The sequence below is a fragment of the Kogia breviceps genome, chromosome 14 (genome assembly GCF_026419965.1).
Source record: "Kogia breviceps isolate mKogBre1 chromosome 14, mKogBre1 haplotype 1, whole genome shotgun sequence".
Taxonomy (NCBI): Eukaryota; Metazoa; Chordata; class Mammalia; order Artiodactyla; family Physeteridae; genus Kogia; species Kogia breviceps.
In genome coordinates this window covers 54660257-54682991 of record NC_081323.1, presented here as the reverse complement: position 1 = coordinate 54682991, position 22735 = coordinate 54660257, and the positions used below count along the sequence as shown (strand labels likewise).

General features: G+C 51.0%; 1 protein-coding gene across 7 annotated transcripts in view; it reads left to right on the top strand.

Annotated features, from left to right (window-relative positions):
- The window catches only part of ABCA3 (ATP binding cassette subfamily A member 3), a 45287-nt gene that overhangs the window by 13015 nt on the left and 9537 nt on the right, over window positions 1-22735 (top strand). For all 7 annotated transcript variants that reach the window (XM_067013542.1, XM_067013543.1, XM_067013546.1 and 4 more), the window contains 14 exons: window positions 1766-2025; window positions 3943-4059; window positions 4337-4457; window positions 8552-8725; window positions 11105-11286; window positions 13029-13172; window positions 13670-13799; window positions 14300-14454; window positions 14722-14877; window positions 14964-15174; window positions 16178-16328; window positions 18588-18686; window positions 19838-20021; window positions 20803-21106. In XM_067013542.1, coding sequence (XP_066869643.1) covers window positions 1766-2025; window positions 3943-4059; window positions 4337-4457; window positions 8552-8725; window positions 11105-11286; window positions 13029-13172; window positions 13670-13799; window positions 14300-14454; window positions 14722-14877; window positions 14964-15174; window positions 16178-16328; window positions 18588-18686; window positions 19838-20021; window positions 20803-21106 — 2388 coding nt within the window. The remainder of the gene's footprint in view (window positions 1-1765; window positions 2026-3942; window positions 4060-4336; window positions 4458-8551; window positions 8726-11104; window positions 11287-13028; window positions 13173-13669; window positions 13800-14299; window positions 14455-14721; window positions 14878-14963; window positions 15175-16177; window positions 16329-18587; window positions 18687-19837; window positions 20022-20802; window positions 21107-22735) is intronic.

Below are 22735 nucleotides of genomic sequence, written 5' to 3'. Positions count from 1 at the left end.
GCCACATCAGCTGCCACGCCCATTGCCTGTGGCCAGCAGCAGGAGACACTGGCTGTGTGACCCGGGGCAGGGCTGTCCGTCCTGTTTGTGGGGACAATTTCCTAAGCTTGGAAGCAATAGAGGCAAAAATTCTCCAAGGAAAAGACTGACAGATTTCACTACGTACAAACTTGAAATTTGCTAAAGAGAAAAAGACATAACACCAATTTTGAAAGCAAATAATTGACTGGGGAAAACATTCCAGCAAATGACAAAGGGTAAATACCTTCTGTTTTATAAAGGATTCCTTAGTCCAAATCAGTTTAAAAAAAACACAAAGACCCCAAGAGATGTGGAAAGGATGTGAACCTGGCACACAGCAGGCCCTCCAAGAATTAGGCCAGTGTGCCCTCCAAGAATTAGGCCAGTGTTCCCCCCAAGCCCACCCCCAAATGTCCATACTTTAGACCCCTGGTTCCGTGATAAAAATTGAATCCCTGCAATAGTCTGAAAGAAGGAGAAAACGCAGACGCACAAAAGATGTTCCCCACAGCATTATTTACGATCATAAAAACTTCAGCAGTGGGACGTGATTGATCACAGAGGGTGGCTTTGCCTCGGTGTTGAGCAGCTGCAGAGGTTGTGGTGGTGAAGACCCCATGGCAGCATGCAGAACCTCGTGGAAGAACAACTAGGGAGCGGGAGGCAGGCAGGACGTTTCCTGGGGGAGGCGTTGTGACGTGAGAAAGACGCTGGCTTTGAAGCCAAGAGACCAGGGTCCCATCTCAGCTTTGTCCCCTCCCCCTTTGTGTGGCTCAATGCCCTGGGCCTCAGTGGCCCTGTTTGTCCAATGAAGATGTCGTTCACTACTCTGCAGGGTCGCAGTGAAGACGAGAACTAAACCCCCACCCAGCACAACAAGGGGTAACATTCACTGAGCACCTGCTATTTCTGCAGCCATAAGACCACTTACTCAAGGGAGATGGTAGAAGTGCACAGACGTGGTGACCTCGTGCTGGGAGTGGGGTGGGCATAAAATTGCTTTTCTTTTTTCTACAGGCTTGAACTCAGGCAACTGACGGTTCTGTGTTGGAGGATGTTAGGTGTTCTAAATGTCACTATTTTAGGAATGAGGGTGCCCACACTACCCAGACCTGCACCTCTCTGTCCCCTGGGCTTGGACCTCAGAAATCCAGGCTGCCTTTCTCTCTCCTGAGGCTATGCCCCACTCCTTCCATAGGCTCAGCCTCTCACAAGCCTCGCTCTGGACTGGAATATCGTATCCCCCTGGCCCTTAATCACTGTAAAAATGTTATCGCAGACAAACTGTGGGGAGTCAGAAAGGGCCAGCAGGGAGGGACCACAAAGCACATGAAGGTCGTGTGGTGGTGGCCTTTGGTCTGTGGTTCCTGCCTCCCTTTGAGATGGTAACTCAAGGGTGGATGGAAGGAAAAGTTGCTGATCAGCTGGTCTCAAGGGAGCAAGACTTGTCGATTATCCCAGTAGGTCCTTAAAAGCGGGCAAGGGAGGCAGAAGAGAGAGTCAGAGAAAGATGTGATGACACGGAAGCCAGTCAGAGAGATGTTGCCTGGCTGGTTTGGAAGGTGGAAGGAGGGGCCTCGAGCCAAAGAGGGAGGGCAGCCCCTGCAAACTGGAGGCCTGCAGAAACCCCAGGCCACTTCACCAGCTCAGTGCCCACAGCACTCTGAGCACCAGCACCCAGGACCTGGCTTTTCCCACATGTATCGACCCCATGTGCCGGAACGTCCTCTGCTCCCGCACTCAGGGTATATCCGTGAGGGCTTCCTGGCCGTGCAGCATGCCGTGGACAGGGCTGTTATGCAGTACCACGCCAACGCCTCCACGCACCAGCTGTTTGAGAAGCTCACCGTGATCGCCAAGAGGTTCCCTTACCCGCCTTTTATCTCGGACCCCTTCCTCGTCGCCATCCAGTACCAGCTTCCCCTGCTGCTCATGCTGAGCTTCACTTACACCTCACTCAGCATCATCCGGGCTGTCGTGCAGGAGAAAGAGAGGAAACTGAAGGTAACCCTGTTTGCATTTGGCTTTGAGAGATCCTGAGTCTGGGCACAGTGTGGCCATGGGCCGTCATGTCCTGAGTCCTGTCATCAGGCGGGGGAAGCTCCTAGGCACTGGGGGCAACAGGGCAGCTGGGCGTGGGGCTAGTGCCCACGTGGCTCATCTCATCTCAGGGTTCTTTGAAATAAAACCTGTTCTGTCCAGATTTCTAAAACCCTGATAAAGCGCTGTAGTTCATGTGCTGTATATTAAGGACTGAACAGTGAAAAGACAGTGTTTTGGATACATTGGGTAAAGTAAAATACATTGTTGAAACTAATTTCATTTGTTCCTTTAAACTTTTTTGTTTGCATTGGGTCTTTGTTGCTGCACGCGGGCTTTCTCTAGTTGTGGTGAGCAGGGGCTACTCTTCGTTGTGTTGTGTGGGCTTCTCATTGCAGTAGCTTCTCTTGTTGTGGAGCATGGGCTCTAGGCACGTGGGCTTCAGTGGTTGTGGCTCGCAGGCTCAGTAGTTGTGGCTCGCAGGCTGTAGAGCACAGGCTCAATAGCTGTGGCACACGGGCTTAGTTGCTCCGCGGCATGTGGGATCTTCCCAGACCAGGCTCAAACCCGTGTCCCCTGCATTGGCAGGCGGATTCTTAACCACTGTGCCACCAGGGAAGTCCCTAAACTTTTTTTTTTTTGGCCACGCCACGCAACTTGCAGGATCTTAGCTCCCCGACCAGGGATGGAACCCGCGCCCTCGGCAGTGAAAGCGCAGAGTCCTAACCATTGGACTGCCAGGGAAGTCCCCCTTTAAATTTTTTTCATGTGGCTACTGAAATTCTGAATTACATATGTGGGTCAAATTCTGTTTCTGTTGAAACAGTAGGTCAACACAAGACAAATGTTCACATACATGGGGAGCAGGAAGCGAACTTTGAGTATGATCAAGGACAGCTGTGGTGCCCGGCTGTCAGGCAGTGTCGTGGGGGATGGAGAAGTGTGTGAGGTGTGCTCCACAGGCATCTCACTGACATAACCTTGTACACCTGGGTGAATAGTGTTCCCTGTAAGCTCTCACCCCTGAGGCTGCCAGAATTACCCAGAATTTATGTGAAGTTCTTCCTTTGGCAATGTCTGCAGTGCTAGTGGAAGGACATTTAGAGTATTCTCAGTGGTGCCAACTCTGTGATTATTGGAGCTTTTTTTTTTTTTTTGCCACACCGTGTGGCATGTGGCATCTTACTAGTTCCCCGATGAGGGATTGAACCCGTGCCCCTTACATTGGAAGCCTGGAGTCTTAACCACTGGACCACCAGGGAAGTCCCTATTGGCGCTTTTAAATTGCTGTAAATGAGGGGCTGGGAGAACTAATGAGGTGGGTCCTGTCCACTTCGGTGCCTAAATAACTTTAATAAAATGGTGCGACGCTGAGGTGGTTAGCAGTGGACAAGGAAATGGTTCAGGAAAAAACGTTTGTGTGCACACGTGCCTCTAGGTACATAGATGAAACCAATGTGGCGGGATGTTGAATGATCACTGAGCCCAAGTGGTTTGTGAGTGGCCACCGTTCCAATCCTCCTATTTTTCTGGTGGTTTGAAATTGTCCATGAGAGGAAGTTGGAAAATCAGCCTAGCTTGGCACCTGGCACATGAGAGACACTTAATCAGCCCTGGTCCCCTCCCCCTGACCAGTGTTGTCCGTGGTAATAGACAGGCCTGGGTCTGCTGTCCTCTACGGCCCCACTGGGCACTTGTGCCTGGCGTGGCTGAGGAGCTGGCTTTTTAATCTTAAGTAATTTTAGCCAAAATAGCCACATGTGGCTGCAGGCCACTGTATTGGATGGTGCGGGTTTAGCGTGAGGGAGGCTCCTGGGGTCTGGTGTGGCAGGGATGGCAGGCAGTGGGGCATGTGGAGCAGCACATGTGCCCCTCCCCCAGGAGTACATGCGCATGATGGGGCTCAGCAGCTGGCTGCACTGGACCGCGTGGTTCCTGCTGTTCTTCCTCTTCCTCCTCATCACTGTCTCCTTCATGACCCTGCTCTTCTGCATCAAGGTGAGTGTGGTTTCAGAAGGGTGTCTCACATGAAAAGCAAGGCATTGGAGTTGGAGGGAGGGCTAGAGACAGCTGTGGCACCACCAGGGAGACCCCAAGACTCCTCACTTACGGCTTTGGTTGGGGAGTCTGCCCTTTTGGTAGAGAGGACTGGTGTAGCCGTTCTCCCACCCTTACCAGCTCCATTTGGGGCTGGGAAAGTTTGAGACTCTTCTTGGTTTTATCTCCCCTACCCCGCCCCGACCTGCCCCCACCTGGCAACGGGATGGCCACACAGGTGAAGAAGAATGTGGCAGTCCTCGCACACAGTGACCCCTCGCTGGTGCTGGTCTTTCTGGCCTGCTTTGCTGTCTCCTCCATCTCCTTCAGCTTCATGGTCAGCACTTTATTCAGCAAAGGTGAGCTGTCCTGCCCCTGAGAGTGGAGGTCTGTGGGTGATGCACACCTCAGAAGACCGGCAGTTTCTCTTGGGATGAGTAAGGTCAAGGGGTCCAAGGGCATCTGAGCAGAAATAACCTGGAGACTGAGGTTTTCTTTACTCTGTGCCTTCCTTTGGATTCAGTTTTCTGGGTGTCAGAGTACACCCCTGAACAGTTCTTTCAGTGAAGCTCAGCGAGTGGTTAATTCTCATTGACTTTGTGTATCTGAAGATGTCTCTGTTTTGCCCTCACTCCTGAATACTGTCTTAGCTGCATATAAAATTCTCCTTGGCGCTTTGATAACATTACCTTATTGCCACCAGATTTCCATTATTGCTGGGAAGAAGTCAGCTGACAGTCTAGGTCTGATTTTTCTGTATGGATGTTTGGATCTGAGGACTCATGTCTTTTCAGTTATGCATTTCCATTCATCATCCATCAGACTTTGCTCCCTGTTAATCCCACTTCTCTTCTATTAGACCTAAGTTGAAGCTTCTCAGTGTGTGCTTCATGTCTTGTAACTTTTTTAAAATTAATGTGTTAAAATACATATGACATAATTTTACCACCTTAACCATTTTAAGTGTAAAGTTCAGTGACAGTAAGTACATTCACATTGTCATGCAACTGTCACCAACATCCATCCCCAGAAATCTTTTCATCTTGCAAAACTGAATCTCTGCCTTCATTAAACACTAACTCCCTACCCCATTCCCACAACCCTGGAAACCACCTACACTTTCTGTCTCTATGAATTTGACTACTCGGGACCTCATGTAAGTGGAAATCATGGAGCGTTTGTCTTTCTCTGACTGGCTTACTTCATTTAGCATAATGTCTTCAAGGTTTATCCCTGTTGCAGCTTGTGTCAGAGTTTCCTTCCTTTGTAAGGCTGAGTAATATTTCATCATATGTATAGACCACATTTTGCATATCCATTCATTCATTAGTGGATATTTGGGTTGCTTCCACATTTGTGGCTATTGTGAATAATGGTGCTATGCACATGGGTGTACAAAGATCTCTTTGAGACTCTGCTTTCAGTTCATTTGAGTGTATACCCTGAGGCAGAACTTCTGGATTGTATAGTAATTCTATTTTTAATTTTTTGAGGAACTGCCATACTGTTTTCAGCAGCTGAACCATTTTATATTCCCACCAACAGTGGAAAAGTGTTCCAATCTCTCCACATCCTCACCAATACTTGTTATTTTTTGCTTTTTTTTATAGTAGCCCCCTCTTGAGTGTAAGGTATATCTCTCAGTCTGTTCTTTATGTCTCTTAACTACTTCTTCATACCTTAAAAAATCTCTTTGTGCTGAGCTCTGTATGAATTCCTTAGAGTTGTCTTCTAATTCCCTAATTCTCTCTTTGACTGTGTATGTTCTAGACTGTGTCTCATCTTTGAGATTTTATTTCTATGACTATATTTATCCTTTACCAACTATCCAGTTGATTGTTGTATATATCCACTTTTTCTTGTTTCTTCATCCATTTTTGTAGGGAAATATCCTCCTTTTATCAATGGAAGCATTTCTTCATTTACTCCTTAAAGTCCTTGATATTCTTGTTTTGAAGTCTGTCTCTTTCCTACTCAAACTTACTCCCTTGGAGAGCTTTAAACATGGGGATAATTCCCAGATTCAGACTCATGCCCAGCAAATCCCTTTAGATGTTTAACATGTGTCTCAGTCAGACGTGTCCTGAACTACTGATGGTGTCCTCAAAACCCTGTTTCCCCATCTCTACCATGAGCTCACACTAAAAACCTGGGAATGCCCTTGACTCCTCTTCCTCTAGCATCCTGCCCCAGTCCAGTCAAATCCTGTCCACTGTACCGCAAGTTACCTCTGAACTCCAGCCACCTCCCACCTCACCCACAGCCCCGCCCTGGCCCAAGCCACTGTCATCTCCAGCCTGATTGATGGCGGTGGCCCCATAACTGGCCTCCCTGCTTCTGCTCCTGCCCCTCTTCAGTTTCTGCCCAGGTCAGAAGTTCTCCAGTATGGTCCGTGGGCTCCTAGAACCTTTAGAGGTTCACAAAATCAGAACTTTTTATGATAATATCAGAATGTAATTTGCCTTTTCTACCATGTTGATATGTGCACTGATGGTGTAAATGCAAAAGTGGTAAAACTGCCGGCCCTGAGCACGATCAAGACAGGCTCCAAACTGCACTAGGCAGTGGCATGTTCTTCACAGTGCACACACTCATAAACAAACAAACAGAAATGCCAGTTTCACTCAAAAATGTCCTTGACGGAACAGTAAAAAATGTTAATTTTGTTAACTTTTGACTCCCAAGTATACTTTTCTAATATTCTGTGTGACTAAATGAGATGTCCACAGAAAGCGCTTCCTTGGGTGCTGTAGTATAGTGATTCTCTTGAGGAACAGCATGTGTGCAGGTGTCTGCTAAACTAGCCACTTTTTTCATGGAACACCATTTTTGCTTGAAACAATGACCATCACACTGTCATTCACATTCTGGTATTTGGTAGCATTTTCTCAAGTGTGAGCTGCCTTTTTAAGGAAAACGACTGGCAATATCTGATGTCAATTACAAAATTCAGGCTTTCAGGCAACAAAAATAGAATTTTGCAAACTTTAATCTACCACCATGAGCTTTACAGCCTCCCAGTACTTACTTACTTTTTTATGAAATTAGTGATAATATTACCCAGTGTGATTTTTTTATGTAGTGTAATAAAATGTGTCAACATTTGGAAGATGTTCTTTGCCCAACGAGCAATATTTTCCAAATGGCCAATGCATCATGTTACAAAATCATGCAAAAGTAGTAAATAACCCGTTCCAGGTACAAGATGGACCAATAGATTTTCACATAACAGAGTATAAAAACTTCATTGTTCAGGTTGATTCCACGTGGCACCTCACCTTTAAGAAACCACCCCTTGTTAAGTGGTGGTGTGGTAGCAAAGAAGAATATCCAAAATACCTAATAAGGCTATTAAAATTTCTGTCCCTTTTCCAAGTGCTGATCTCTGTGAAGCTCATTTTCTTCATTCACTTCGCCTAAAACAAGGCAATACATGAGAGTGAATGCAGAAGCAGATATGAGAATCCAGCTGTAATCAGTTAAATCTTTACAGAGGTTTGCAAAAATGTTACACAAGGCTACTCTTCCCACTAAATTGTGGGAAATACAGGTGTTGTTCATAAAAATACTTATGTTAACTTGTAATGGGTTTATTACTGTTATTCTTAAATATCTTTAAATTTTCTTAGTATCCATCTCTAACACAGTGGAATATTGACATATATATAATGCTTGTATCCCACATAAACAAAGTTCTTTGACATCCTCACCAACTGTCTACAGTATAAAGGAGTCTTAAGACCAAAGGGTGTAAGGGCCACTGTGTGGACTGAAGCCATGCTGTCTCCCCACACCTCCACCACCCCATCCTTACCTCTTTCAGGTCTTTTCCATGTTCACCTCCTCATCAAAGCCTTCCTTGGCCACCTGGTTATAGTTGCAACCCCCAGCCTAGGGAGTGTCTTGTCCTGGGTCTGTGGCTTGTTGCTCTTCACAGGGCTGTACCCACCCAGCACCATCTGCTTTACTTACCTTCTTGTCTACTGGCTGTGTCCTCACTGGATCCTAAGCTCCCTGAGCAGAGGGCTTTGTCTGTTCTGTTTCCTGGTGCCTGGAACAGGGCCTGGCACAGAGCAGGTGCCCAGTGAGTATCTGTGGGATGCACGAGTGAACAAGATGGTGCAGGACCAGGCAGGGTATCAGATGCTCCATGTTAGTCGTGTCAGGTGTACGATGCCCAGATAGCTGGAGGTAGGTCTGCAGGAGAGTGTGGAGAAATCCCCTTGGGGTTCCTGGGGTGGGCACAGGCACGCCAACAAGGGCAGAGGCTGAAGGCCAAGCATGGAGCAACCCCCGCAGCACTGAGGCTTGTGTCCCCGTGTCCCCGGCTCCTGCCAGGCTGGGGTCGGGCAGCTTGCCCGAGAGAGGCATCCTTGGGGCCACGGATGGAGCCCATCGGTGCAGATGCTCTCGCCTGGTTCTGGCACACTTGTCTTCCTCTCTCCGCCCATAGCCAACATGGCAGCAGCCATTGGGGGCTTCCTCTACTTCTTCACGTACATCCCTTACTTCTTCGTTGCCCCTCGATACAACTGGATGACGCTTAGCCAGAAGCTATTCTCCTGCCTCCTGTCCAATGTTGCCATGGCAATGGGAGCCCAGCTCATAGGAAAATTTGAAGCAAAAGGTGAGTATTTTCCTTTACACAGGCTGTCCTTGCTGATTCAGTTACCCCCAGAGGGTCTAAGCAGAGGGGCCTCCAGCCTCAAGACTCTCGCTCCAACAATAATCAGACACATCAGCACAGCTAAACGAACAGTGCATTTGGAAGGCAGGTCCTTGGGGAGCGGGAGGCTCACGCCCAGGGCAGATGGGGAGGAGTGACCAGAGCCACAGGGGAGGTGGGTCAGAGACACATGGTTCACAGGACAGAGAGTTAAGGTGTCCAGTGCAACGTCAGCCACCACCTGGCCATTGCGGTCCCAGCTCTGAGCTCCCCTCGAAGCCCTGCCTGGAACTGGCCATTATTTCAGGAAAAAGCTGGCCGTGAGTGTCTGCATCTGCCAATGGTGGGATTCAAGTTGGTCGCCTCTTGAGTCTCTGCCTGCCTCTCGAGGCTTTAGGATTCCTAGGCCAGAGGTCTCAGTCTGTGGGGTTCGAAGGGCTCCCAGCTCTTGGTAAACTGGTAGAACTAGCATCTCCCCTTCTCCTTTTCCCCTGATACCTCCTGCAGTAATTGATGATGATGGCAGGAAGGCTTGAGAGAGGAACAAGTCACAGGCCAGGACATTGCTTTCTTGAGTTTTGTGAAATTTCCTGAATTTTAAAATGTCATGGATGTCAAATAAACACCTCTAGGGCTGACATTGGCCTGTGGGCTCCCATTTTGCAAACCCTGCTGGAGGTGCTCAGATTTCACATGGTAGAGTCAAGGCTGCTCCTCTAAAGGGTTGAGAGGACGCCTAGTTTAATGCTTAACCCCACACCTGATGGGAAATCTCCAGAGATGGAGCGCTCACCTCTTAGGAGAAGGCCCCGTTCATTTCTGTATCACTCAGACCACCTCACAGAAGGGCCTTGAAGAGGCAAGTGGACCCAGACCTGGCCCTGCCTCTGTCTCACTTGCCTTGGTTCCAAACGGAGACAGAAGGGACAGGATGAATTTATGCGTGGCTGGTGTTGTGCCGGTGTCCATCTCCCGGGAGCTCCTAGTGTTGCTCTGGCTCTGCCAGCAGGAGGTGAAACACAACCTCGCTTCTGAGTGACTGACCTGAGTGCATTTTGGGATGGTCTCACCCTGCCCCACCCAGATGTTCTCTATCAGGCTGAATGCTCTGGTTTCTTCCAGTCATGCAATTCCTAGTTGTAGCTTCCTAGTTGTGGGTCTAAGGAGGGAGGGAGGTGGGTGGCCACAGGAACCTTTAGTGTGGCTTTATCCTTAATTAACATTTTTTTCTTCAGTTGGCAAAGTCCTATGACATTGGAGCTTTTAAATATATGTGGTTCTCCATGTTCAGTAGTGTGTGATAAAATGTAGATTTTTTAAAGGTACAGTCCCTTCCAGGGTTCAAATGCTTTTAAAAAAGCCATTTATAAAGAGGAGCCTAACTATATGGCACCTCTTGGTTTTCAAAATTCTATACTGAATTTTCTTCCTTTTTAAAAAAAAATTTTTTCTCCTGTTTTTTATTTTTTAATTTTTGGCTGTGTTGGGTCTTTGTTGCTGCTCGTGGGCTTTCTCTAGTTGTGGCAAGCAGGGCCTACACTTTGTTGCAGAGCATGGGCTGTAGGCCTGTGGGCTTCAGTAGTTGCGGCATGCAGGCTCAGTAGTTGTGGCTCACAGGCTCTAGAGCGCAGGCTTAGTAGTTGTGGCACATGGGCTTTGTTGCTCCACGGCGTGTGGGATCTTCCCGGACCAGGGATCAAACCCGTGTCCCCTGCATTGGCAGGCAGATTCTTAACCACTACACCACCAGAGAAGTCCCTGAATTTTCTTAAAATAGACAAACTTCTAGTTGTTTGAAAGTGAACAGTGACCAAGGCTGTAGAGCAGACATTTCCATCAGGGGCACTCGAGCCAACCCAGGTGGTCCAGCCGCACAGAATCCCCAAGCATCATTTGGACTGTGATGTTGCAAACCAGAGAGGACAGAACACCACGAGCACAACTAAACAGAACTTTATGTATGCCGTGAGTGTTTACTTCTTTTGAAAAGACATATTAAATACACCCTCTTCCAGTGTTGGCCTTACCCAGATCACATACGTGTGTGTATATGTACACGTGTATGTGCATCCGTGTATATGTACAGGTATGTTATGTAGATGGATATGTGTTTATGTGTGTATATGTCATAAATCAAACATGAGCCCCTCTCTTCAGTTCACAAGCTTTTGCTAGTTCTATGACACCGATTTGGTGACTTGCTCTTGTCTAAATGCCTGAAGAAAGTTGTCAGGTTTGCTGTAGGCAGGGAGCCGTCACACTGACTTTGCACTGCTGCGCACACATGTGCATTGGTGGCCACGGGTCCGCTTCAGGCCCATTTCCTGGCGTGTCTTCCAGGAACAGGTGTCCAGTGGCGAGACCTCCTGAGTCCTGTCAATGTGGACGACAACTTCTCCTTTGGGCAAGTGCTTGGCATGCTATTGCTAGACTCCATCCTCTACAGCCTGGTGACCTGGTATGTGGAGGCCGTCCTCCCAGGCCAGTTCGGCATGCCCCAGCCCTGGTATTTCTTCATCCTGGTAAGTTCTGACAGCCACCTCTGTGGGGGTGGAGGTGAGCTCAGCACCCACCCCAGGCACCTCTAGTCCCTGACATGCAATGCATGCCCTGTGCGCTGTCATGAGCCGTGTGTCCTGGAGGCCCCGAGACCCCCATGCCCGAGGTGATCCCTGCGCTCCAGGTTCCGAGAGGAGGAGCTGGCGCTGGCTGGCCTGCCACAGGACCAGTACACAGCCTCCTCCCAGCCATCTTTCTCAAAAAACGTCTTGTTGGGTTTTCTGCCTACAAAGTAATAGAGCTTCTTATAAAAACGATCACGTGCTGGAGTGCACAGCAAACTCCCACCACCCAGAGATGAACATCGCTGACACTTTGAGGTGTAGCTCTTCAGATGATTTTGTATGTATGTGCAGCTATAACATAAATACACTTGTTTTTAGAAGGGGGGATTATATTGTAAAAATGCTTGAAACTTGCTTTTTTTTTTAATGTAACAGTACATCTTAGATATCTTAAGTATATATACATGTGGGTTTATTTACAAATATGCTTTTAGATTTTTATCTACATGTTTATAAATTTTTAAAATTTATTTATAAATGTATTTCTGTTTAAACATATGTGTTTTTATCAACCAACTTCACTTTTTAATGACTACACAGTATTCCATGGATGTACCACTGTATCATTAACTAATTCCCTGTTCATGAGCTAGGTCAGCCAGGTGCCTCTTCATCGTTCATTCTTTGATTCAACAGATATTTATCAAGCATCCATTTACTGTATTTCATCAAATCTAAGATGGCCCTTGGGGAATTCTGTGGCGGTCCAGTGGTTAGGTTAGGACTTGGGCTTTCGCTGCAAGGGTAGTGTTCGATCCCTGGTCAGGTAACTAAGATCCCACAAGCCGTGTGGTGCAGCCAAAATAAATAAATAAAAATAAGATAAAGCTATAAATACATTTTAAAAAAATCTAAGATGACCCTGATTCTTAGAGGCACTGTTACTTCGTCACTAAGAAAGAAAGATACTGACAGTTAAACTATGGCATTTCTGTGATTTGTAAGACACATTCTGATTTCACAGTCACTTAAAACTTGAGACACATGTCCCTTCAAACCAACAGACTGTGATATGAGGAACCACCCCAGGCCATGGGGTACGTGGGGGCTAGAGCTGTGGTTGAGATGTTCTCCCCCTGCAGGGCTTCCCTCCGGGGTGTGGGCATTCTTCCAGGGCCCTGTGCTCACCTTTCTTGTGACCCTGCGCAGCCACTGTGCCATCAGTGTGCCACCCTCAAGTGACACCTGCACTGCCGGGGCCAGACCGTAGAAGGGGAGGCCTCCTCCCAGCAGAGGGAGGCTGGCCCTCGGGCTTCTCCGGCTTATTTTCAGGAGCACCTGTGTGGCTGAGTGAGGATGCAGCTGGGGGCTCTCCCCACATGGCTCTGGGCTGGACTTAATGACCTGTCTTTGTATTAAATTCCATTGTTAACTTTTCCTGTATCACCTCTGAGTTGATGTGCATAGTAAGCCCCTTCAGCAGAATAGGAAACAGTCTCAGAGCTTCCCGGGGCAGCTGGGTGCAGAGCTGCGCTGGGTCTCACCCCAACCCTGAACTCTAAGCAGCATCTTCCCTGCAGCAGCACCGGGCAGGGGAGTCTAAGGGCGGCTGCTGTCTGCTCTAGCTTGTCTGTTGGTTGTCACAAACGAAATGAACTGATGTGACCTGGCTGTTTGAGAGCTTTTGATTTCCATCCTAGCCCTCATATTGGTGCGGGCGCCCGAGGACAGTTCTAGGGAAAGAGGAGGAAGACGATGACCCTGAGAAAGTGCTTAGGACCGAGTACTTTGAAGCTGAGCCAGAGGACCTGGTAGCCGGGATCAAGATCAAGCATGTGTCCAAGGTGCCATACCTATGGGGACGGGGACTGCAGGGTCACAGGGCGGAGACCATCCTCTGGGCCTTGTTTCTCCTGGATTCCTGTGGCTGCCCTCTGACCGGCTCTCCTGGGCACTAGCCGTCCCTCAGGCTCTGTCCCCATGGCCCAGTGTGGAGGCTCAGGGTCGAGTCAGCAACCCGTGCTGCCCCACTTAACCTCTGACCAGCTTTTCAGTGGATGCTCTCTGTGCTCACTGTATACGATGCCTGGGCATCATGGGCCTTCTAGTCCTGCAGAGACACCAAAACACTTGGGTGCTGGGGTCCTCGGGTGGGGCGGAGAGCAGCAGGAAGCAGTGGGGCCTCCTCTCAGTCCTCCTCCCGCCTCTCTGTGTGCTGGTTGGCGGTACTGGGCGTGGTCTCCTCCCCAGACGCTTGGACGGATATTCCAGAGGGGAGTAGAAGGGGCCCTTTTCAGTGAGGAGCTCCTGAATTCCGAGGCCACGCTCTGCCTTTCTGCAGGTGTTCAGAGTGGGGAACAAGGGCAAGGCAGCTGTCAGAGACCTGAACCTGAACCTGTATGAGGGCCAGATCACTGTCCTGCTGGGCCACAACGGCGCAGGCAAGACCACCACCCTCTCCATGCTCACAGGTGAGGGGCCCAGCCTTCATGCCCCACCCGACCTCCAGGCCCTTCCTTCAAGGCCACCTCAGTACTGCCCAGCCCTTGTGCCCTGAGGTGGCTATTGTCCTCCCCCTGCTGTGCTGATAGCTAGTGGAGCCCCAGGGGCTCTGGGAACAGGGTGGGAGCCTCTCAGGCCACACAGAAGCGGCCCCACCCACGCTGATTTAGTCCCGAGCCCACTCTCCTAGAAAGCCGTCCTGGATGAGCCAGCCCAGCCCTGACGGTAGTCCTGTCCTCCCTGAGAACAGGCTCAAGTAGGACCTGGGCTTGGAGAGCGTGGAGGATGCACCTCTCTCATTCCTTACAAGCCACACATCCTGGCAGTGGGAATCCCCCACCCTCCTCGGTCTCCGGAGACCCACACGTCAGGGTACACACCGTGTGAACCAGGGAGGCTCAGCACTCCTCGTGCTACTGGAGGATGTTTGCACTGAACTTGAGCCCCGGGGTCTTCTGCTCGGCCCTAGGTCTCTTTCCCGCGACCAGTGGACGGGCATATATCAGTGGGTACGAAATCTCCCAAGACATGGCTCAGATCCGGAAGAGCTTGGGCCTGTGCCCGCAGCATGACGTCTTGTTTGACAACCTGACTGTCGCGGAACACCTGTATTTCTATGCTCAGGTGAGCTGGCAGGTGACAGGATTCATGGGTCGTCGTGGTTATTCCATCACCTACATGCTCAGGTCCCCAGGGCAGCCGTGTGAGCCCTTAGCCTCCCAGCAAACTGAACCTGCTCTGAGGAGGCATTCGCCAATTGCGGGGTGGGTGGGTGTCAGGACGCGAGATCCAGCCTGGGGAGGGACGGAGACAGCACCATTCCAGTGCCAGCTGGATGGACTGGCCTTCCGTAAGAAGCTGCTGCCAGATCTCTGTCCCCTGCTGTGTCAGCTGAAAGGCTTGTCGCGCCAGAAGTGCCCTGAAGAAGTCAAACGCATGCTGCACATCCTCAGTCTGGAGGACAAGGGGGACTCCCGGAGCAGGTTCCTGAGCGGGGGGATGAGACGCAAGCTCTCTATCGGCATTGCCCTCATCGCAGGCTCCAAGGTAGGGGCGGCGGGACCTGCAGCACAGCAGCCTGGGCCTAGGACGTGGCTCTGCCATCATCACAAGCCCTTTCCTCTGCCCTCCAGGTGCTGATGCTGGACGAGCCCACCTCGGGCATGGACGCCATCTCCAGGAGGGCCATCTGGGACCTTCTTCAGCAGCACAAAAGTGACCGCACCATCCTGCTGACCACCCACTTCATGGATGAGGCCGACCTGCTGGGGGACCGCATCGCCATCATGGCCAAGGGGGAGCTGCAGTGCTGCGGGTCATCTCTGTTCCTGAAGCAGAAATATGGTGAGCGGCCGCAGGCAAGCAGCAGGGCAGGCAGCCGAAACTCCATTCTGTGTGGGGTCAGCGTTGCTGGCCCAGTGTGCTGTAGAAAGTATCCACTGGTAGCGTTCCCGAAGGGCCCCTGAGATCAGGCAGAGAGAGGCCGTCTCTAGACAACCTGTTCTGCTACCTGTGGGTAGAGACCCAAGGCCCCAGGCAGAGGGGCCTGTGAGAATGAAGAAGGAATGAAGCAGGTAGTCTTGATTTGGAGCATCATTCAGCCTTGAGCAGTGGACTAGCAGTCAAGTGCCAGGGCCACCAAAAGCAGGGGTGCCGTTGCAGAGACCAAGTCCGCTTGCCAGCGTTGCAGCTCCCAAACAAGTGAGGGGCCCACGGCATTGTCTAGGGCTGGTGGGCAGCACGTGGAGTCAGCCCCATCTTTGCTGTATGAGCATGGCTTCCCATCTCGAGGACAACTCATGGTCCAACATGGTCCTGGCATGCCAGGTCACATCCATGTCCCACCAGCAGAAGGAGCCAATACAGAAGACCAGTGCCCCACCCCCAGGACACCCCAGGATTTGTACCCCTCACATCTGTGGCTTCCTCTGGCCAGCACACAGCCCCAAAAGCAGAAGGTGACCTAGTGTGGTCACCATCAGGTGGGGGGGCAGCTGTAAGAGAGTGGCCTTTGTCCTTAGGTTCTGCTACTGAGAAAGCAGGGAGAAGGGGTCTTGGGACAGTTTGTACCCCAGTATCTGAGATTTGAAATCTGAAGTCCAGCTCTGGTTTCACCTCCTTATCATGCTCAACACCCCAGGTCCTCCAGCATCTCTCCCCAGGGGGCGGAGGTGGGGAGGTGAGACCCTCAGGATAGCATTGAGGTGCCCTGAGATGCATCGATTCCAGTTCACTTGCCCCAGCTCTGCAGTCCCTTTCCCAGGAGCCTGAGCTGCAGGAGCCCGGGGCCCTGGGTGGGCCAGGAGGAGAGTGGGATGCAGCCTCACTGGGCTCCTGGGTGTACCAGGCGCAGGCTACCACATGACGCTGGTGAAGGAGCCTCACTGCAACCCCGAGGGCATCTCCCGGCTGGTCCACCACCATGTCCCCAACGCCACCCTGGAGAGCAGTGCCGGAGCAGAGCTGTCGTTCATTCTTCCCAAGGAGAGCACACACAGGTACATACATGTCCCAGAGAGCACGCATAGGTACACATCCTAGAGAGAGCATGCACAGGCACGTGTGTGTCCCAGAGCACTCACAGGTACAGATCTGAGAAGGAGGCTCAGGGGGCCTTAAGGGCTCCGTGTGTAGAATCACCCGCCCTGCACTTGCGTGGCTTGGCCAGGGGCACCTCTTAGCTCCTGGGCCTGTGATGGTCGGTACCCAGTGAATTTGCTTGTTGGGCCCAGGGTGCCAGGCCTCCCTGTGCGTCAGGGCTGTACCCGAGAAGGAGAAGAGCAGCTCATCACAGGGTGCTCGGTGCCCTGCTGCCATCCACACTCGGCACGAGGCTCGCTCATCACACCACAGCCACTCGGGGTTAGTGTGCAGCTGTGAACTCGTGTGTCTTCTTGGTCTCAGAATCTGAGTCATGAACACAGGCCTCATAAACAAAGCAGACTCCCAGTGTGGAGAGGTAAAAAACAAACTCTTAAGTCACATTCAGAAACTTTGGAATAGAAGACTTAAAAGTACATTAATCTTGCTGCAATCCGGATTGAGAAATGTGGTTTTAATCATGGCAGTGTTCTCTGACTCATTTTTTTAAAATTTATTTATTTTTGGCTGCGTTGGGTCTGTTGTTGCACGTGCGCTCTGTCTAGTTGCAGCTAGCAGGGGATATTCTTCGTTGCGGTGCGCGGGCTTCTCATTGCAGCGGCTTCTCTTCTTGCGGGGCATGGGCTCTAGGCATGCGGGCTTCAGTAGTCGTGGCTCACAGGCTCAGTAGTTGTGGCTTACGGGCTCTAGAGAGCAGGCTCAGTAGTTGTGGTGCACAAGCTTAGTTGCTCTGTGGCATGTGGGATCCTCCTGGACCAGGGGTCGAACCCAGTCCCCTACATTGGCAGGCAGATTCTTTTTTTTTTTTTTTTAATTTATTTATTTGTTTTTGGCTGTGTTGGGTCTTCGTTCCTGTGTGCGGGCTTTCTCTAGTTGTGGTGAGTTGGGGCTATTCTTCATTGCAGAGCATGGGCTTCTCATTACAGTGACTTCTCTTCTTGTGGAGCATGGGCTGTAGGCTTATAGGCTTCAGTAGTTGTGGCTTGCAGGCTCTAGAGCTCAGTAGTTATGGTGCACGGGCTTAGTTGCTCCACGGCATGTGGGATCTTCCCGGACCAGGGCTTGAACCTGTGTCTCCTGCATTGGCAGGCAGATTCTTAACCACTGCGTCACCAGGGAAGACGGGCAGATGGATTCTTAACCACCGCGTCACCAGGGGAGTCCTCTCTGACTTAGTTATAGTATAATTTGTTTTACACCTACTCTGTTATCGCACACACACAAATGTGCTAATGCACATCCTTTTAGAAAAATCTTTGTCAAGATCTCCAATGACCCCTTAGAATAGATTCCCAATAGTGGGGTAAGTATTAACAGATTCACTTCTGGAAAGGTGATGTGTTTGACTTCCCCAGCAGCAGCATAGGGAAGTGTCCATTTACTCCACAGTTGCCAACTTTGAGTAAAATTTCTTTTTAATATTTGTGTATCTAATGGGTGAAAATGGCACACACATACATAATTGGCATTTTGTATTTCTTCCATTCCTGCTGGCGGGAGGTTGATCGCTTCCCATGCTTATTGGGCTATAAGTGTCGCTTCTTCTGCGTGTTGCATGTTCACGGCTTATGTATTAACATCAACCATTTGTGTTGCAACTTTTTCTAATTTGTTGCTGCCTTTTAATTTTGTGGGATTTTTTTCCCCCTGCAGACGGGATTCATGGGTTATATCTTTTCTTTTGTTATTTCTTCTTAGAAAGTACTTCCCTACCCAATAAGTAAAAGAATATTCATCAATTTCTTTTGGTTTGCTTTGTGATTTCATGTAGGTGTATAGGTATCGAAGAGTGCCTTATAGGCCAACATACTCAAAAAATGTTATGTCTGGGAATTCCTTGCTGGTCAAGTGGTTAGGATTCAGCACTTTCCCTGCTGTGGCCTGGGTTCAATCCCTGGTCGGGGAACTGAGATCCTGCTAGCTGCGCGGCATGGCCAAAAAAAAAAAAAAAAAAAAAGATTATTTAAAAATGTTACATGGGGGTAGAAAAGGTGCACAGGGGAAGAACAAAGCCTAACTTTTTTTTTTGAGAAGGCATCTCAAGGAGCTAACCTTCCTTTGCTCCTCCCCCATACAGCACAGAGGTGATTATTTAGAAACAAATTATCTAGAAAGTCACTGAGAAGTGACTCATCACTCAGGGTCTTTTTTTTCAGGTTTGAAAGTCTTTTTGCTAAACTGGAGAAGAAGCAGAAGGAGCTGGGCATCGCCAGCTTCGGGGCCTCTGTCACCACCATGGAGGAAGTCTTCCTGCGGTAAGTAAACGTGCGTCTGCATCTGTCTAGGGCTCAGCCTTGTGGATGATTTTTCCAAAGTGTGATAATAAAGCAATCCCCTTGATTGTCATCTTGAACACCCATCTGAGGTGGACCTACAGCCCGGGGGGGTGGGCAGCAGGGCAGTGGGCCGGCTGTCAGGGCCCGAGTTCACATCACAGCCCTATATTAACACTCGCACAGACTCAGCCAGGTTCCTGACACGCGCAGTGACTCAGACAGCAGAGCAGCCGAGCTCTGATCACTGGAAACTCCACTCCCACGTTGTGAGTGTGTTGGCATCTCCCCTGGGGCCCCTCCCGGGAGCACCTCAGCAGCATCAGGCTGGCCAGGCTCCTCTCAGGTCTAGGTAATGATCCCGGAGTGTGTTTCCATCTATGATGAAGATGAGAAATTTAGCCTTCACCCCTCAGAACTACGGGGTGAGCTCCAGATGGTTAATACATTGGTCAAACATTGCTTGAATACTTTATTTAGCAGATACAGTGCTAAGAACAAGAAATACAAAAATAAATGTGAGATAGATGTTTTTCCTTGAGGATCGCATACCCTAGAGGAGGCAACAGGATAACTGAATATAAGTACAGTGCCATTTGAGTCGGGTGGCTCCCTGGCTTTGGTGCGGCCCCGACACCAGGCTCTGCCACAGGGCCTGGCAGCCTTACCACCCGCCCGCCCTCCACGCACTCGTCTCTGTCTCACCTGTCCCAGTGTTACCCCTTCTGGAACATACTCTTCTGCTCCCTGGTCTCAGAGTGACAGTGAGCTCCCCGAGCCACAGTGTCCTGTATTGTGACAAGCCCTCCTGGTGCTGCCATCGTGCCCCAAGCCCCATCCTGTCCCTCTGGAAAGCCCGGGTTATAAATGATGACTTTGATCAGTCTCCCTGGGAGACCGGGAGGCCCCCATGGGCAGGTTCCTGTTTAGGTGTCTCTCTCCTGGACTTTGCTTGGCTGCCATAGCTGGTGTCCTGGAGATACTTATCGATGAATGAGTGAATGAACAAATGAAGTCCCAGCCGATGGAGCAGATGGTGCTCTGCTTTAGTGCCCCTGACAGTCGCCCGCCTTTGCTGCCCCTCTCCCTCCCCGAGGAGCCGAGTTGTGACTGGGCCTCCACGTCTCGACCAGGGTCGGTAAGCTGGTGGACACCAGCATGGACATCCAAGCCATCCAGCTCCCTGCCCTGCAGTACCAGCACGAGAGGCGGGCGAGCGACTGGGCCGTGGACAGCCACCTGTGCGGGACGATGGACCCGACTGACGGCATTGGCACCCTGATTGAGGAGAACACTGCCGTCAGGCTCAACACCGGGGTGAGACTGCACGACCCTGAGCACTGCATGCGTTAGAGGCCGCGGGGGCAGGTGTGAGCGTAGGGAGGGTCAGCACTCTGGGAAGAGGGCAGATTACAGCTTGTGCTCCCATGGGCTGGCAGACAGAAGGAAAACCCGGAACATTTTAGTTGAGCACCTGTCGTTTCTCGTTGTTCTAACCTGGCTGCTCACGAATAAGGGTGAACACTGCTTATAAGGCTAACAGTGCCCCATGTACTGGGAGCTTAGAGCTTGCCGTGTGCCCAGCACCCAGTGAGACAGAGGGCAGCACCAGTCCCATTTTACAGACAGGAAGCTGAGGCCTGGGCCAAGGTCGAATGGGCAGCACATGACAGAGCTGGGCTCTGGTCCCTGCCGGCCTGACCTGCACTTAGAGGACAGTGAAGGGCTGAGCGTGGGGAATATAGGCAGTGGGGGGAGGTTTGTCCATCTCCTCTGCTGTGAGGGTGGCCAGAGTCCTCTGACCAGGAGCACGGGGAAAGCAGAGGCCTCGGCTCCCCTCTGGGATAGCAGAGGGTCCCTTAACCTCCTTCGATGGTGGAATAGTGCCTGCCCTGCCGCCACAGCTGATGTGAGACCCCCAGGGCCCAGTTGGGACCTATGGGGATGTGTTCTTGTGGGTCTTCGATGTCATCGACTGGGCCCCAGGAGAAGCCCTGGGACCCCAGGCTCATGTGCAGACTGTGCCTGCTGCTGGAGGGCGGGGTCAGGCACTGGCTCTGTGGTGGTGGTTGTATCACCCTCATCCCCTCTGTCGCAGCTGGCCCTCCACTGCCAGCAGTTCTGGGCCATGTTCCTGAAGAAGGCCGCATACAGCTGGCGGGAGTGGAAGATGGTAGCAGCCCAGGTCCTGGTCCCTCTGACATGCATCACCCTGGCCCTCCTGGCCATCAACTACTCCTCCGAGATCTTCGATGACCCCTTCCTGAAGCTGACCTTGGCCGAGTATGGCAGAACCGTCGTGCCCTTTTCAGTTCCTGGGACCTCTCGGCTGGATCAGCAGCTGTCAGAGCATTTGAAAGACATGCTGCAGGCTGAGGACCAGGAACCTCGAGAGGTGCTGGGTAAGGGGTATCCCCAGGGGGCTTGGGGCTCGAGTTGTGCTGTCAGAGCCTGCTTCTCAACCAAGGCACTGTGGACATTTGGGGTGGTTCTTTGCTTAGCAACATTCCTGGCATCACCCCCACTCCAGACATTGCCAGATGTCCCCTGGGGGAGAAAATCTTTGCCCTGAGTCAAAGGAAGACAAAAGTCCACGTCTCTAGGGCTAAACTTTTTCCAGGTGGTCATTTACAGAAGTCAGATTCTTCAGGACCATTTACAAATGAAATGTAAAACCTCACCGATGTTTACATTACCTTTTTTTGTTTGAGAGGCTGGTCACGATATGCCTTATGTGACATGGTGTTTTCTTCCCACATCCTAAAACCGAAACTACCTCGTGTCCCTGGCAATGGCAGTATCGCACTCTAGTTAAATGGAATATGCTTGAAGTTTTTCACATTTTTCTGCTTCCCTCCCACTTCCTGGCCAGCAGCTTTGAGGTTCAGTACGCTGATGGTCCCACAATCTTGGCAGGAGTCAGGTTCCTCTTTAGGAAAATGTCAAACGTATCAACAGCCTAGAGCAGGCCGGCACTGCCAGGGGCACTGCTGCCAGGAGGAGCTGCTGCAGCCGGAGTCCCTGCTCAGCCTGCCAGCGATCAGGGCCCTGAGTAGCCCTACTGACAGTGGTGGACGCCTTGTTTGTCACTCCCATTCCATCCCATCTGTTTTCTGGCTGTCACTCGGCCTGGCGTGAAGAATTCAGGGCTGTCACAGTGCATGGTGGCTCCAGGGATTTAGAACAGTGCCATAGGTGCCCGGGCCTGGGAGGTTGTGGAAGGCCAGACTGCCTGCTCCCTCATGGAGTGTGGGGACTTTCAGTCCTGAGCACCTTACTGGGGGTGAATTACACTGCACCTAATGCATCTGACCCTTTTCCTTGTGTGCCAAGAGCCACAGCAGACCTTGCCGGGAGCCTCTGTAACTGTCTCCATTAGGATTCACCAACAGGTCCCTGTCCCCTCGCTGACACTGGGGTCCCACAGTGTGGGTGTCATCGCTGTCACTAGGCAACAGCTGAGTGAGAGGCAAGGCGGGAGCAGTGAGTGTGTGTGAGATGCTGGTTCCCTGCACCCGCGCAGCCAGCTGTGGGCTCGGCAGTGTGTGCTCGTGAGCTAGTGGAACTGAATGCCCCCAAGGTCACTCGTGGGTGGACAGCTGACCCCACCCCCGTCAGAACCCCCGCTTGCTCTGTGCCGCAGCTGAGGAGCAAAGTGACGGGCCTGGCATGATTGGGATTCTGTTGTTGCCCTTGGGTTGCAGGAGAATGCCAGGCATATGGGCTGCCCAGAACCCAACTGCCCAGATAATCTGATGTGAAGTGGGGATTCGCTGGAGCTCATCCGTGTGCCAAGAGAACAGCTCCTTCTCCCGGGGCCTTCTCCCTCAGGCCACTCTTTTTAAAGACTCTTATTTTTTTATGATTATGAAAGGGTACTTACTCCTTCTATGAAAACTGGAAAAACAGAGACATAGAGCGACAGTCCTATGTAATTGCACCCTTGGAGGTAGCCCCTCAACCCACCCCCATGGTCCTGAGGGCTGGTCCAAGCCCACCTAGGGCCGCCCCTCCCTGCACCTGACTGGGGG